The sequence below is a fragment of the Dendrobates tinctorius genome, unplaced genomic scaffold (genome assembly GCF_039654945.1).
Source record: "Dendrobates tinctorius isolate UK_male_01 unplaced genomic scaffold, ASM3965494v1 ptg000301l, whole genome shotgun sequence".
NCBI lineage: Eukaryota > Metazoa > Chordata > Amphibia > Anura > Dendrobatidae > Dendrobates > Dendrobates tinctorius.
This window is the reverse complement of record NW_027361968.1, coordinates 339,765-355,911: the sequence shown is the minus strand read 5'-3', so window position 1 is coordinate 355,911 and position 16,147 is coordinate 339,765. Positions and strand designations below refer to the sequence as shown.

Below are 16,147 nucleotides of genomic sequence, written 5' to 3'. Positions count from 1 at the left end.
CATATGCTGCTGCACAAGGGTTAATGCTGCCCCATAAGATGCTCCCATAAATACCCCCATATGCTGCTGCACAAGGGTTAATGCTGCCCCATAAGATGCTCCATAAATACCCCCATATGCTGCTCCACAAGGGTTAATGATGCTCCATAGATAAATACCCCTTATTTGCTGCTGCTGCCGCTGCTGCAATATAAAAAATGACATACTGTCCTCTCCGTCGCTGGGGGCCAGATGCCGGTGTCCTGAGTCCCCGGCACCGGCGATATTTACTGCTCCTCGCTCCATGGCCGTCCACCGCTGTGTCTCCCAGATTTCTGCAGTGACAGCAGAGGGCGCGCACTGACTACCTCATCGCGCCCTCTGCCATCACAGCAGGAGGACCTGGAGACACAGCGGTGTACGGTGATGGAACCAGGACAGGTGAATATCACTCTGCCCCATCATACTCACCTCTCCTGGCGCATTGTCTTCTCTGCAGCGGCAGCCCCTGCTTCTCCCTATGCTGTCTTCTTCCTGCATTCAGCTGGTCATGTGGGACCGCTCATTATACTCATAAATATGCACATATTCATGAGTTTAATGAGCGGTACCACGTGACCGCTGAACGCAGGAAGCAGACGGCAGAGGGAGAAGCAGGGGCTGCAGAGATGTGCCAGGAGGGGTGAGTATGGTCTCTGACCCCCACCACTCCCCCTCTGAGCCCGCCCCCCAGTAAATGACTTGTGTATAAGCCGAGAGGGGGGATTTTCAGCCCCAGAAAATGGGCTGAAAATAGCTTATACAATATATATATTGTGCATACATATATATACAGTATTTGTCAGTGACACACATATATATATATCTTTATATTTCATTTCATAGAGCTCTAGATAGCAGAATAGCCGATAATTAATTTGTCGGCTTCTTTAAAATCATTGCAGAACCAGACAGGATAGGAGACATGGTTAACATACGTGAACCATTGCAGAACAGTTAGATTTATAGATGTCAGTGTCTAATACTGTTACTAGTAAGTATGTGTGTGTATAATTTGGGTGCTGTAAGTATTTCATAAAAAAATGTGTTCATGGGAAAAACTGGAGTGGGCGCCTGCGCAATTATCTGCACCACAGAGGGAAAGCCAGTGAGTGAGGGCAGATATTAGTAGCCTAGAAAGGGACCATGGTTATTGCCCCCCCAGCTAAAAATATCTGCCCCTAGCCACCCCAGAAAAGACGCTCTCTCTTCCCATTGCCCTGTAGCGGTGGCATAAGGGGTAATAAGGGGTTAATGTCGCCTTTGTATTGTAAGGTGACATTAAGCCTGGCTTAGTAATGGAGAGGTGTTGTGAGTTCATTTTCCCCTTCGTCACTGAGGTCTGGTGAACTCCCTATTCTGGTGAAGGAAGGTAGTGAGCCTGATTATCAGGCACCTGAGTCGCATGATGATGACTGGCTGAGTGGAGTCATGGACTGGATATAAGGCTGCCGACACCCTTCTGCCCTGCGGGTGACTTCTCTGTGGACTTCTAGGAAACGAGTCTGATTCCTGCTCCTCTAAAGCTAAGTTTTCTGCTTTGCCTTTTAGCATTTGTGTTTTGTTTTTGTTTGCCTTGCCTTTCTGGATTCTGCCATTCCCTGCTGGGGTGAGCTGATTCTCCTTTTGCCGGTTGCTCTGTCTTCAGAATATTCCTGAGTACTGACATAGTCTTTTTGAAGCCTAGCGTCTTCAGGGCCTTTTTCACTGTCAGTCCGTTGGCTCTTATTTTCATAGGGTTTTTCACGGATTGCAGACAGCAGCCTTCCTGTCCTTTCCTATCTAGTTAGCTTGGGCCCCGTCTTTGCTCAGTCTATCTTTCTGTCTGTGTTGTGTTCTTTCTTCTTGCTTCACCGTCATTATATGTGGGGGGCTGCCTTTTGCTTTGGGGTCTGCTCCGGGGCAGTTTAGATTTCCCTTTCAGTCTTTAGGCTATTTAATTCTCCGGCTGTGATCGAGGGGTCTTGGGCATCGTAGGAACCCCCCACAGCTACTGCTAGTTGTGTTGATAGGTTCAGGGGTCTGCAATCCGATAGCTGCCAACCTCTCTGGTTTTCTGGACTTAGCTAGCATTTCTGTTTTTGCCTCCTACGGTGACTCAATCATAACAGAGAGGTGTCCGGGTCCACACCCTGCCTAATCCTGTACACATAAAGAAAAACCATAGAAATGAGTTGGAATAATGTGTAAGAGCAATGTGTAAGAGCACGTTCACACTATGGCCATTAACGCACACAAAATGAAATCATCTACAGCCAGTAAATAGTAATGGTACAGGTAACGACATGGGAGACATTGCTTGACATTAGTTTGATCAGAAAGGCGTAAAAGCCGTCCCACCACGACAAGGTGTACCCAATCAGGATGGTCACTCACCTTTATAGGTCAGTTCTCTACTTGCCTGCAGGCATGAAATAGTCAGGGGCAGATTTTCTGCACTTTGTACATATAGGGGCACGGCGCCCCCTTTTTCAGGCTGTGCATTTTGTCTATATAGCTTTCCATGGGCAGGTGTCTGAACAGTGGAGTCTGGGTCCTGGTCTGTCCTCATCTCTGCTGAGCTCTGCTGGCACGTGAAGAGTGGAGCTACAAGAGTTAGGGACCATCCGGATTGGGGTTCACCTTGTCGTGGTGGCAGGGCTTTTATTCTCTTTTTTTATCAAAATGATATTAACTAATTCCCCCGTGTTATATTATTATTTATTCATTTACTTACTGAAGGGAAATTACGCTTAGCCTTATATTGAGATGTTGTGATTTCCCCTCCTATAAATTCCTCTGCTGACGTTTTACCTTTATTTAATGGATTGAGGCTGAACATTGGACTTGTCTTAGAGGTCTAGAAGAAAACTCTATTTCCTGGAGAGATAAGAATAAGACTCTGCATCTTCACTAGCTCAGGTCTCCAGACATCATTCTCTGGTGGGAGGTCATCAGCAGAAGGACAAGAACGATCCTCGGTACAGGATGAAGACCTAACGAGGGCAACACTAGAGGGGATGTGCCCACAAACTGGAAGGAGAATATTTCCCTGGGAAATGTGTGTGATCAGGGAGTAAAGCAGCTTAAGTACCATACGTTGAAGAGAAGATACCAGCCCGTAACAAACATCTCAAGCCCAACATTAAGGTAAGTCCCAACATCATCACTTTCTGCTGAAATGTCCTGAGGTGACCATTATTCATAGAAGTGTCTAGCTCCTGGCCCTGGTGGAAAAACTGTAGCAAGACCACCCAGCCTGTGTCATCTATGATTTTGGTGTATTCTTACATTCTGTGGGACCTTTAGGACCCATCCAAGGCCTGGCAGCGATGCCATTTCTGATCCTCTGCTAGCTATGACCCTGATGATACACTTCATAGAGGATGATCTCAGGACAGTGAAGTGATGGATCTCTGGATCGATCACCAAGGAAGCATAAGGATGAATAAGCGCTTTATTTCTTCAATAGACTAACATAGAGAACATGAAGCCTGATCCAAGAAGACGCTAGTGAGATTTCATGGAGGATCAGATCTGATGAGGATGGAACAAGAGACACAACAGAAGATTGGTGAGCTCAAAAGCATCATGAAGAAAGGTGAGGGTTATAGTAATGTTCTCCATGCCACCCTGTCCTAACGGAAACTTCTGAAACTCATCATTTATTCCACATAACATGGTTTCGAGACTATGACTTGCCCATGAGGATTCAATGATCTGCGTTACCGGTGAGAATGACGGCCTATGTGATGAGAAATGTCTTCATTAAGGAGTTTATTTTCTGCAATGTGTGGATGAGTTAATGTAAGATGCCTCTTGTTATACTCACCTGTCCAAGGGCTCTCACCCAACCCTCGTGCCGACTCTCCGACAGCTCCCTGGTCCTTCTTCTATGTTTTCTGTTCTTCCGGGGCTGAGGGCAACAGACACGTGAGAGACAGTGCGCATGGGGCGGGTGACATCACAGGGAACCGGCTGCCGTGGGGGTAAAGGCGGCCTAGGATAAGAGGGTTAGGCGAGGGCCTAGAACAGGGGACTATAATAAGTGGTTTTCTTATCATCAATTTAATCCTTTCTTGACCGTAAAAAGCATCCAACAAATGTTGGACAGCTGGCCACCATATTGATGGATTTGTGAAAATCAAATCCTCTACTAGAAAGTCACACCGTGCAGTCTATACAGCCTGGTATATGTTACATTGTACATGTATTGTCTCATATAATGGACCCATGTGTTTTACCGAGATATTCCCTCTGAATGACAGCATCCAGTAAAGGACTGACGGTAAGAAAAAAGTAACCTTCATCCTTCTTTCCCTTCCCTCCTTCCTTCCTTCCCCCTTTCCTTCCTTCCTTCCTTCCTTCCTTCCTTCCTTCCTTCTTTCCTTCCTTCTTTCCCTCCTTCCTTCCTTCCCTCCTTCCTTCCTTCCTTCCTTCTTTCCTTCCCTCCTTCCTTCCTTCCTTCCTTCCCCCTTTCCTTCCTTCTTTCCTCCCTCCCTCAATTACCCACTCCTCCTTTCTTTTCTTCCTTCCTCCCTCTCATCCTTCCATCCCATCTATCTATCTATCTATCTATCTATCTATCTATTATCTTTCTATCTATTACCTACAGTGGAGAAAAAAGTCTTTAGTTAGCCACCAATTGTGCAAGTTCTCCCCCTTATAAAGATGAGAGGCCTGTAATTGACATCATAGGTCGACCACAACTATGAGAGTCAAAATGAGGAAACAAATCCAGAAAATCACCTTGTCTGATTTATTTTGCAAATTATGGTGGAAAATAAGTATTTGGTCACCTAAAAACATGGAAGATTTCTGTCTCTCACAGACCTGTAACTTCTTCTTTAAGAGTCTCCTCTGTCCTCCACTCATTACCTGTAGTAATGGCACCTGTTTAATCTTGTTATCAGTATAAAAAGACACCTGTGCACACCCTCAAACAGTCTGACTCCAAACTCCACTATGGTGAAGACCAAAGAGCTGTCAAAGGACACCAGAAACAAAATTGTAGCCCTGCACCAGGCTGGGAAGACTGAATCTGCAATAGCCAACCAGCTTGGTGTGATGAAATCAACTGTGGGAGCAATAATTAGAAAATGGAAGACATACAAGACCACTGATAATCTCCCTCGATCTGGGGTTCCACAGAAGATCTCTCCCCGTGGGGTCAAAATGATCACAAGAACAGTGAGCAAAAATCTCAGAACCACACGAGAGGACCTAGTGAATGACCTGCATAGAGCTGAGACCACCGTAACAAAGGCTACCATCAGTAACACACTACGCCACCAGGGACTCAGATCCTGCAGTGCCAGACGTGTCCCCCTGTTTATGCCAGTTCATGTCCGGGCCCTTCTGAGATTACTAGAGAGCATTCGGATTATCCAGAAAAGTATCGGGAGAATGTCACATGGTCTGATGAATCCAAAGTAGAACTATTTTGTAGAAACAAAAATCGGCGTGTTTGGAGGAGACAGAATGCTGAGTTGCATCCAATGAAGACCATACCTACTGTGAAGCATGGGGGTGGCAACATCATGCTTTGGGCTGTTTCTCTGCAAAGGGACCAGGACGACTGATCCGGGTACATGAAAGAATGAATGAGGCCATGTATCGTGAGATTTTGAGTGCAAACCTCCTTCCATCAGCAAGGGCATTGAAGATGAAACGTGGCTGGGTCTTTCAGCATGATAATGATCCCAAGCACAACATCAGGGCAATGAAGGAGTGGCTTCGTAAGAAGCATATGAAGGTCCTGGAGTGGCCTAGCCAGTCTCCAGATCTCAACCCCATAGAAAACCTTTAGAGGGATTTGAAAGTCTGTGTTGCCCAGCGACAGGCCCAAAACATCACTGCTCTAGAGGAGATCTGCATGGAGGAATGGGCCAAGATACCAACAACAGTGTGTGCCAACCTTGTGAAGGAATTTCACTCATCTGTCACTAAAAAGATGTACAAGATTACCCATTACATCAAGTCTAATACCCCCAATGTTGTGTATTTGATTAATTGCACCACTTGTGATCAGCAATATGTGGGGTGTACAGGGCGCCCCCTGAAGGTCAGAATCAGGAGGCACCAGTCTGATGCAGTGAATAAAATCACTCACAAGAGCTCTGCCGCATCCGAATATTTCATCCATAAACATAATGGGGATGTCGGCTCATTTGGGGTCCGCAGTATTGAAAGGGTTAAAGCTCCGTTTCGAGTGGGAGATATAAAAAGAAAAATGACCAACAGAGAGAGACATGGTGCATGTATCAACTAAGGTCCAGAGCCCCCGAGGCATGAATGTTCGGCAAGACCTTATGGATTACTATGAGTGGTGATATGATTCTTGTCGATTTTCCATTATTCATCCTCCTGCCTTCAGCATCTGTGTACGGAAACTCCAGGCGGAGCGCAGTGATTATCCGGAGGTGTCTGCAGGATCGGAGGGCGGCACCTGAGGGCCGAGGCCTTTATATCAGCGACCGTGTGAAGACTTACGGAAAACCTCTGTCACTGCCAACAAAGGACGGAGAACAAAATACAGAGAGGAACGTTGGTTAATGACCAAACACTGATTCTCCACCATAATCTGCAAAATAAATCTTCCCAAATCAGACGAGGGGATTTCCTGGATCTGTTTCCTCATTGTGACTCTCATAGTCGTGGTCGACCTGTGATGTCAGATACAGGCCTCTCTCATCTTTATAGGGGGAGTACTCGCACAATTGCACAGTATCTATCTATCTATCTATCTATCTATCTATCTATCGCTCTCTCTATCTATCTATCTATTATCTATATATCTATTATCTATCTATTATCTATCTATTATCTATCTATTATCTATCTATCATCTATCTATCTATTATCTATCTATCTATTATCTATCTATTATCTATCTATCATCTATCTATTATCTATCTATCTATTATCTATCTATTATCTCTCTATCTATCTATCATCTATCTATCTATCTATTATCTATCTATCTATTATCTATCATCTATCTATTATCTATCTATCTATCTATTATCTATCTATCTATCTATTATCTATCTATCTATCTTTCTAGTATCTATCTATCTAGCATCTATCTATCTATCTCTCTCTATATCTATCTATTATCTATCTATCTATTATCTATCTATCTCTATATCTATCTATCTATTATCTATCTATCTATCATCTATCTATATATATCTATTATCTATCTATCTATCTATCTATCTATCTATCTATCTATCTATCATCTATCTATCTTTCTATTCTTCTCCCCCTTCCTCTTATCCCTGTTTCCTTCACACTTTTCCTGTTACACAGGGGTCCAGGAAGCCGCACAAGGTCGGGATCATCACAGACATGGAAGATAATGATTTCTGGTGGTTGAATGCAGTGTTGAGATCTCATAACTTCTCAAAAATAATAAAGGAGATCACCTCAATTAACTTGTCTAATATCAGCTCAGAATCCTGCACCTTCTACATCTACATCAGCAGCGGATATACACGGGAGACATTTCCAGCCATGAGACAGAGACTTGGGCTCTTACTCGGTAAGAGATTAACAGACTAATTCACAGAAAAATATAATAAAATAATGAGAAGTGTACAGAATATCCAGACAGTATCTGCAAAAAAGTGAAATGCTCCTAAAAATATATATTCAGGTTTATGTTGTTCATTAAAGATAGATGTTGACTCGCAAGTAGAGAGGAAGAGAGCGCAGGTGAGGACTTCTAACATCATTACCCAGGACTTCAGTTGTCCTCATAAAACCTGCACTATTGTCTATTCCTCACACACAAGTTCTTCCATGTGTTACGGCTTTCTCTATCTTTGTGAGCATACTGTAAGTTTTAACGTCCTCTCACTCTCCAGATTCATCTTAAAATGTCTGCTGCATTCCCTGCTTCGGCTATTTTACAGGCTATAATAATCCCTTCTGATGGGCTGCGCTAGATCATGTGATTATGTATGAAAGCTGCAAGGCCTCATGGGAAAGCCTGCCTGGCCACGGTGGAGGTGCTGCTATCCTTCTCTGGCTGATACAGTCCTCTCCACTGTATAAAATGTTGTTGGTTCATGCAAAATGTATAACAAATTGTTTCAATTCACCAGATTCACCAAAGTCCTAAAAATGGGATACAAACTCAACTCACTTCATATCTATCTACTCACCTGTAATAACTGAGATGCTCTGCAGGTTCTGCCACCTTCTTATCATAGCTGCGATGCTCTGCGTGTTCTGAGTCCTTTCTATCATAGCTGCGATGCTCTGCGTGTTCTGAGTCCTTTCTATCATAGCTGCGATGCTCTGCATCTCCTGACTCCTTTCTATCATAGCTGCAATGCCCTGCATTTCCTGACTCCTTTCTATCATAGCTGTGATGCCCTGCATCTCCTGACTCCTGTCTATCATAGCTGCAATGCTCTGTATGTTTAATAATCCTTTTGTGATGCCCTTTGTGTCCTGACTTCTTTCTATCATAGCTGCAATGCTCTGCATCTCCTGACCACTTTCTATCATAGCTGTGATGCCCTGCGTGTCCTGACTCCTTTCTATCATAGCTGTGATGCCCTGCATCTCCTGACTCCTGTCTATCATAGCTGCAATGCTCTGTATGTTTAATAATCCTTTCTATCATAGCTGTGATGCCCTTTGTGTCCTGACTTCTTTCTATCATAGCTGCAATGCTCTGCATCTCCTGACCACTTTCTATCATAGCTGTGATGCCCTGCGTGTCCTGACTCCATTCTATCATAGCTGCGATGCTCTGCATCTCCTGACTCCTTTCTATCAAAGCTGTGATGTTCTGCGTGTCCTGACCACTTTCTATCATAGCTGTGATTCCCTGCGTGTCCTGACTCGTTTCTATCATAGCTGTGATGCCCTGCGTGTCCTGACTCGTTTCTATCATAGCTGTGATGCCCTGCGTGTCCTGACTCCTTTCTATCATAGCTGTGATGCCCTGCGTGTCCTGACTCCTTTCTATCATAGCTGTGATGCCCTGCGTGTCCTGACTCCATTCTATCATAGCTGCGATGCTCTGCATCTCCTGACTTTTTTTGGCTCATGAACCTTGAGGAGAGCAGGACGCACATCAGACATTTCTTGAGACTGACACAGATGATCTGTTCTGGTTTCTGAGCTACGTTTCTTCATCCCACCACTCCACCAGATAATCAGTGTCATATTTTCTGGCAGTGGTTTTATAGTTATGGCTGTAGGATCTGTGTGCTGCCCTCAGTTTGCAGTCAGGAGATGTTATGATCGGCGATCAGTGTTCTCTTCTAACTTTCAATCTTTGCTTTCTCTTATATCACCCATGAAGAACGGAACAATCTGATCATCATCATTGACAATCTGGATGACAGCAGTGACTCGGAAAAGAGGAGAATCCTACAAGAAAACCAATACTGTGCTCATTGCGAGAAGAACGTCTTCCTCTTCAGCAAAATGGAAAGAGGAACTAATTATCTGAATAGTTTACTGAACAAAGATCCATCGGGGAGCGTGAGATTGAAGAGAGGTTAGATCCAGGAATCACGGCAATCACTGACAAACTGGATCTGGGGCAATCACTGGACATTTATACATATTAATGAAAAATTGTCTGTTTTCCTTATTCCTTTTTTTTATTCCTTCCTTACAAACTTTTCTCTTCCTCGCTCATTCCTTCCCTCCCTGTGTTCCTTCTTTCAAACCATCTATCCATCCTTCCTTCCTTTTTTGCTTCTTCCACCTATTTAGTTTCTCCCTTCTATTCTTCCACCTTCTCTTCCCTCCCTGTGTTCCTTCTTTCAAACCATCTATCCATCCTTCCTTCCTTTTTTCCTTCTTTTGATCCTTCCATCCTCCTTCCTAGTAAATGTCAGATTTTAAATGCCATGTTAGGCTAAAATAAGAACCGGTGAACATTAATGTTACTCCTGATCCTACAGCTGATACAATATATAATATATAATACAGTGCTGCAATCCTTATTACATGTGGGGTCTTTTCAGAGCCATTCTCTATTTATGGGACATTATGGAAGAATCACAATCAACAGCAGCGTCGAAAAACAGCACATGGCACCAGCACAGGTGAAGATCTGATAATTAAGTGACTATTGTTTCTTCCTTCTATCTTCTGCCCATCACTTCATTAATTCTCACTTCTCTTTCTTAATCTTTTAATCTCCTTCCTTTTCCGGCATCCTTCGCTTCCTATCTTCCCTTCTTCCTTCCTCCCAACATCCATCTTGCTTTCTCTATTCTTCCTTCTTTCATTCCCTCTTTCCTCCAACTACATATCAGATTTTACATGTCAAGTTAAGTTAAAATAAGAATGCAGGGACCATTTGCTATTCCTGATATTGCAGCTGATGTAATATGACACATTGCCACCATCTTCATTATATGTGGGGTCATTTTGTAACAAGGTGGCACGGGGTGGTAGTCATAGCCAAGTCCACTAGGTCATAGTCAGTCCACACCCCGGTCCCTTGCACATGAATAAGCAGTTCTGGTCCCAGCCCCGGGTCACAGTGGGTTACCTCAGACATCTGGCTCCTCTCCATGCTGGAATGAATGTGTAAGGAGGTGGCAGCAACCCTCGTTTGCCTCTCCCCCACACGAGACCTATGTGACCCCCTTCTGAATGTGAACTATTTTGTATACCTATGTGATGCTCTCTTATCTCATGCCCTTGCATTTATGTTTTACTGTAATGTGTAATGCCTTGTACATCTCCTGTGTATTGCATATGTTGACTGTGCTGTGTTTGCCCTGTTTTGAAGTGTTGCTGGGTCGCCCTCCCAGGGCTGTGGGGTACTCGGTACCGGGCCAGTGTCAGGAGGATGTGTCACAGCAGCAGTGACCCGGTCCGTGGCCCTGGGCGCCCAAGTAATGGTGGTTGATGTATTGGTTTATATGAATAGTTCGTGACGCCACCTGTGGTGTTCGGCAAGTGAGGTGTTAGGCCGACGCTGCATGCAGATCCTCTGGGGCTGGTGGTGTGTTGCAGCCTAGATGGAGTAGCTCCCCACAGGTGAAGCTGTAGCCCCAGGGCAGTGTAGATGTGTACTTAGAGGAGAGGCGCAAGCTGTGTGGATGCTGGTACCCAGATGTAGCGGTGCTGAGGGTGTTAGCGCACAAATGAATGGAGGACACCGGGGCTTGTAGTTCCAAAGCTTTACTCACAGTCTGTAGTGCACACAGGTGCCTGCCTCCGGGCGGTGTCCTCCTGGTCAGAGACTCAATCAACCTCCAGGCAAGATAGGACTCTCCCCGCCAACACTCCGCCAACATGTACCTTTCTGAACGTCTCCTCTATAGCGCTTTTAAGTGTGAAGATGTCCTAGTACCGAGTTACACTGGAGTGCCTCCTGACAGCTGTTCCCAAGAACCTTCCTTGTATGGCAGACAGCTGTAGCCTGCTTCGGGGACTCCCTTCTCCTGAGTGCCAGCGCTCTATACAATTGCTGTTGTGCCCCAAGTCTTAGATGGGAGTAGTGCATTTACAGCCAACTACTCCACCGGTGTCTGCTGCAGAACCATCAGTGTCCATACAACCTCGGGGACCGGGCCCCAGCTTTGCGCTTAGAACCTATAGGCAGGGTTCTCTCCTAACCCATGTCCTCTCTGTTCTCTTTACGCCTTCGTTTCGTACTTGTCTTTCTTTCTTATGGAATCTTAGGTTACAGTTCTACGTCTTTCTCCTTCTCTTCCCTTTCCCGTGCCAGCTGGCTCAGATCACTGAGGCAGCTGCAGCACTCCTTCTTCCATCCCTCTTCCAGGGATCTCCTTGCTCCTCTGACATCCTGTCAGAACGATTCGTCCTCAGACTCTCCTGACTGACTGTCCTACTGACTGACCTCTCTACTGACTGACCTGTAATTCTAAACCTTCCCAATCTTTTATATGTATCTCAACTCCACCCACCTCCCAGCACGTCCAGTGTTCCAAGCAGGGAACCACCAAAGGTGCTCTGCTACCCTCTGAGCATGGAGCCGCAATGTGGTTGTGCTGAACTACCCTGTTGTGTGGGATGCGAGTGTTGGAGTGTGGCAACGGAGCTCCCACCTTACCTGGATGGTGGGGCACTACACCTTCGGAGAAGGTGCAGTACCTCTGTGGTGACAGAACCCTCAGGGGCGCCACATTGCCATGTATGTTATCTTAGGGAAAGGAACTGGTTAACTTTGTGGGCTGGCCTTTCAACCTCTAGAAGGTGGCAGGAAGCTGCTGCTTCCAGTTCAGTAGCCTGGGCATGCCAGCCCAGGGCAGATGTGTATTAGCGGCCGGGGCATTGCCAGACTCCTGGAGGGGAGAGGATCTGTTGCACCAGACTCAAAATGACTTTAGGACCACAAAATGGGCCCCAGAACTGTGGAAGGGCCCCCGCTGAATGGACTATAAGCGTCCAGATCCCAGAGAGTGGACTACTGCTTAATTTCAGCTACTGTGGCCGTTGTGGGTACGGTCATGGACAGTGTCAGGGAGAGAGCAGGAAGCCAGTGTTGCACTTTTCTTTTTCATCACTGTTTTATTAAAAGTTATTCCCTGTTGGACCCCAGCTGCGTTCTTGGACTTTAATTGCCTGGACTACCGTAACTGGAGAAGAAAAGTTCATCTGTGGGGAAGCTGTCTCCGTCCTTTTATGCGCAAGGGGCCGAGGTGTCTTTGGACTGTGTTTTGTGGGTGAGCTCAGTCAGGACTACCACCCCGATTGCCCTTGCTACAGATGCACCCCACATCACACTCTTTAGGGCCCAACAGTGGCAACTGGTATTTAATAAAGATGATGAAGAAACTAAGGTACAATTCCTGAGCTGTCCCTATCTCCAGCAACGGTTGTAACAGTCCAAGCAATAAACCCCAGTAGGCTCTCCGGAGCTAAAAGTCTCTGGTGGGGCTCACACCTGGTCCTTGAGCCCGCTGCTCAACAGTCCAGTGGCAGCTCAATCCCCTCCAGGGGTATGGCCAGCTCCCAGCAGGGGAGCACACACTACCACAGGCAAGCCTGCCAGGGCACTGAACTGCAGACAGGGACTTCCTGCCTGCTGTGAGGCTGCTGGGCCAGTCTCCTGTGTTAATCCCTCACTATCCCTAAACTATATACATTACAATAGACAATGGTGATACAAAATGACAAAGCAAACACAGCACAGCATAACACATTACATTAATACATAGAGTGACTATTATATACACTCACTGGCCACTTTATTAGGTATACCTGTCCAACTGTGTGTTAAGACTTAATTTCTAATCAGCCAATCACATGGCGGCAACTCAGTGCATTTAGGCATGTAGACATGGTCAAGACAATCTCCTGCAGTTCAAACCGAGCATCAGTATGGGGAAGAAAGGTGATTTGAGTGCCTTTGAACGTGGCATGATTGTTGGTGCCAGAAGGGCTGGTCTGAGAATTTCAGAAACTGCTGATCTACTGGGATTTTCACGCACAACCATCTCTAGGGTTTACAGAGAATGGTCCGAAAAAGAAAAAAAATCCAGTGAGCGGCAGTTCTGTGGCTGGAAATGCCATGTTGATGCCAGAGGTCAGAGGAGAATGGGCAGACTGGTTCGAGCTGATAGAAAGGCAACAGTGACTCAAATTGCCACCCGTTACAACCAAGGTAGGCAGAAGAGCATCTCTGAACGCACAGTGCGTCGAACTTTGAGGCAGATGGGCTACAGCAGCAGAAGACCACACTGGGTACCACTCCTCTCAGCTAAGAACAGGAAACTGAGGCTACAATTTGCACAAGCTCATCGAAATTGGACAGTAGAAGATTGGAAAAACGTTGCCTGGTCTGATGAGTCTCGATTTCTGCTGCGACATTCGGATGGTAGGGTCAGAATTTGGCGTAAACAACATGAAAGCATGGATCCATCCTGCCTTGTATCAACGGTTCAGGCTGGTGGTGGTGGTGTCATGGTGTGGGGAATTTTTTCTTGGCACTCTTTGGGCCCCTTGGTACCAATTGAGCATCGTTGCAACGCCACAGCCTACCTGAGTATTGTTGCTGACCATGTCCATCCCTTTATGACCACAATGTACCCAACATCTGATGGCTACTTTCAGCAGGATAATGCGCCATGTCATAAAGCTTGAATCATCTCAGATTGGTTTCTTGAACATGACAATGAGTTTACTGTACTCAAATGGCCTCCTCAGTCACCAGATCTCAATCCAATAGAGCATCTTTGGGATGTGGTGGAAAGGGAGATTCGCATCAGGGATGTGCAGCCGACAAATCTGCGCCAACTGTGTGATGCCATCATGTCAATATGGTCCAAAATCTCTGAGGAATGCTTCCAGCACCTTGTTGAATCTCTGCCACGAAGAATTGAGGCAGTTCTGAAGGCAAAAGGGGGTCCAACCCGTTACTAGCATGGTGTACCTAATAAAGTGGCCAGTGAGTGTATATACCATACTAGATAGTGATAAGACAATACACATAAATGACCACATACAGGGAAGGAGGGTGGGAGCAACCAAGGGTCTCCTCCACCTCCATACCATTTCATGGTTTACATTCTATAGATTCCATATACAGGACAACAACCAAAAATCACAATCATCAGCAGCATCAAGAAACATAACATGGCACCAGTACAGGTGAAGATCTTATAATTAAGTGAAAATTCCACCTATTTAGTTTCTCCCTTCTATTCTTCCACCTTCTCCTCCCTCCCTGTATTCCTTCTTCCTAACCATCTATCCATTCTTCCTTATTTCCTTCATTTCATCCTTCTGTCATCCCTCCTAATAAATGTCAGATTTTAAATGCCATGTTATAAATAAGAACCGGTGAGCATTAATGTTACTCCTGATACTACAATCCTTATTACATGTGGGGTCATTTCAGAGTCATCTTCTGTATATGGGACAACAACCAAGAATCACAATCATCAGCACCGTCAAGAAACACAACATGGCACCAGTACAGGTGAAGATCTTACAATTAAGTGAAAATTCAACCTTTTTAGTTTCTCCCTTCTTTTCTTCCACCTTCTCCTCCTCCCTCCTTGTATTGCTTCCTTCCCTTCTTCCCTATTTCCATCTTTCTCCCATTGACAGACACAGACAGAAAAGGGCCTATGTACAAGAACAATATAGAGTATGGGCTTCTTGAAGTCCAATATTTCATCATAATTCAAAATTTTACCTGCTTTGGAGGTGAAAATGCCCCCCTTACCTCTTGAACCCCTGTGCGGCTGCAGTTTACACAAATGATATGTCCGCCTCTGCTTCCTCCCTGCCTTACTTTCATCCCCATGCCTTTCCTCTTTCTCATCCTTCTTCTCTCCCTTCATTACTTCCTTTTTCCATTCCATCCTTTAACCATTCCTTAATTTATTTTTTCATTCTAACTCATCCTTTCTTCTTTCCTCCATTCCTTCTTTTTTTCATACCACCCTCCCTTACATCTCTACATTAAGCTTCTTCCCTTCTTCTTTCCCTCCAGACTTTGTCTCTCATCCTTACTTCCATTCTTCCTAGCATTCTATCTTACCTTCTCCATTCCTTCCTTCTTTTCTTCCTTTTTTACTTCTTTCCTTCCTTCCTTTCTTCTGTCCTTCCTTCCTTCCTTTCTTCCTTCCTTCCTTTCGTCTTTCCTTCCTTCCTTTGTTCATTCTTTCCTTCCTTCTTTCCTTCCTTCCTTCTTTCCTTCCTTCTTTTCTTCCTTCCTTTCTTCCTTCCTTTCTTCTTTCCTTCCTTCCTCCTTTTCATCCATCTTTCCTCCCATCCTATCTTCCATACTCCATTACTTTTTTCCTTCTTTCTTTCCTTTCTACATTTCTTATTTACTCCCTCAATTTTCCATACCTTCCATCCTCCCTGCTTCCCTTCCTTTTACCTCATCCATCCTTCCTCCAACCCACTCTTTCTCCTTTTTTTCCAGTCACCCTCCCTTTTGCTTTGGCTTCATCCAATTTCTTCCTCCCTTCCTTTTTTCTCTCCTTCATCTTTACTTTCTCCCTTCCTTCTTTTCACCCACATCTCTTTTTATTTATTTCCTTAATGTTTACCTCCCTTGTCTCTCTTCATCCCTTCATCTCTTCCCTTCTTCCTTTCTTGCTTACTTAGTTCCTTCAATCTACTTTTCCCCTTCCCATCTTCCTTACATTCCCTGCCCTTTTCCTTTACTTCTTTTCGCACA

General features: G+C 45.1%; 1 protein-coding gene across 4 annotated transcripts in view; it reads left to right on the top strand.

Annotated features, from left to right (window-relative positions):
- The first annotated feature begins 2,897 nt into the window (after window positions 1-2,897).
- LOC141073436 (uncharacterized) overlaps window positions 2,898-16,147 on the top strand; it is a 39,044-nt gene continuing 25,794 nt past the window's right edge. For 3 of the 4 annotated variants that reach the window (XM_073560641.1, XM_073560643.1, XM_073560640.1), the window contains exons 1-7: window positions 2,898-3,147; window positions 3,470-3,598; window positions 4,266-4,285; window positions 7,312-7,543; window positions 9,323-9,520; window positions 9,996-10,076; window positions 14,852-14,932. In XM_073560641.1, coding sequence (XP_073416742.1) covers window positions 3,538-3,598; window positions 4,266-4,285; window positions 7,312-7,543; window positions 9,323-9,520; window positions 9,996-10,076; window positions 14,852-14,932 — 673 coding nt within the window. In that variant the 5' untranslated portion in view covers window positions 2,898-3,147; window positions 3,470-3,537. The remainder of the gene's footprint in view (window positions 3,148-3,469; window positions 3,599-4,265; window positions 4,286-7,311; window positions 7,544-9,322; window positions 9,521-9,995; window positions 10,077-14,851; window positions 14,933-16,147) is intronic. The other variant, XM_073560642.1, reaches the window with a different exon arrangement.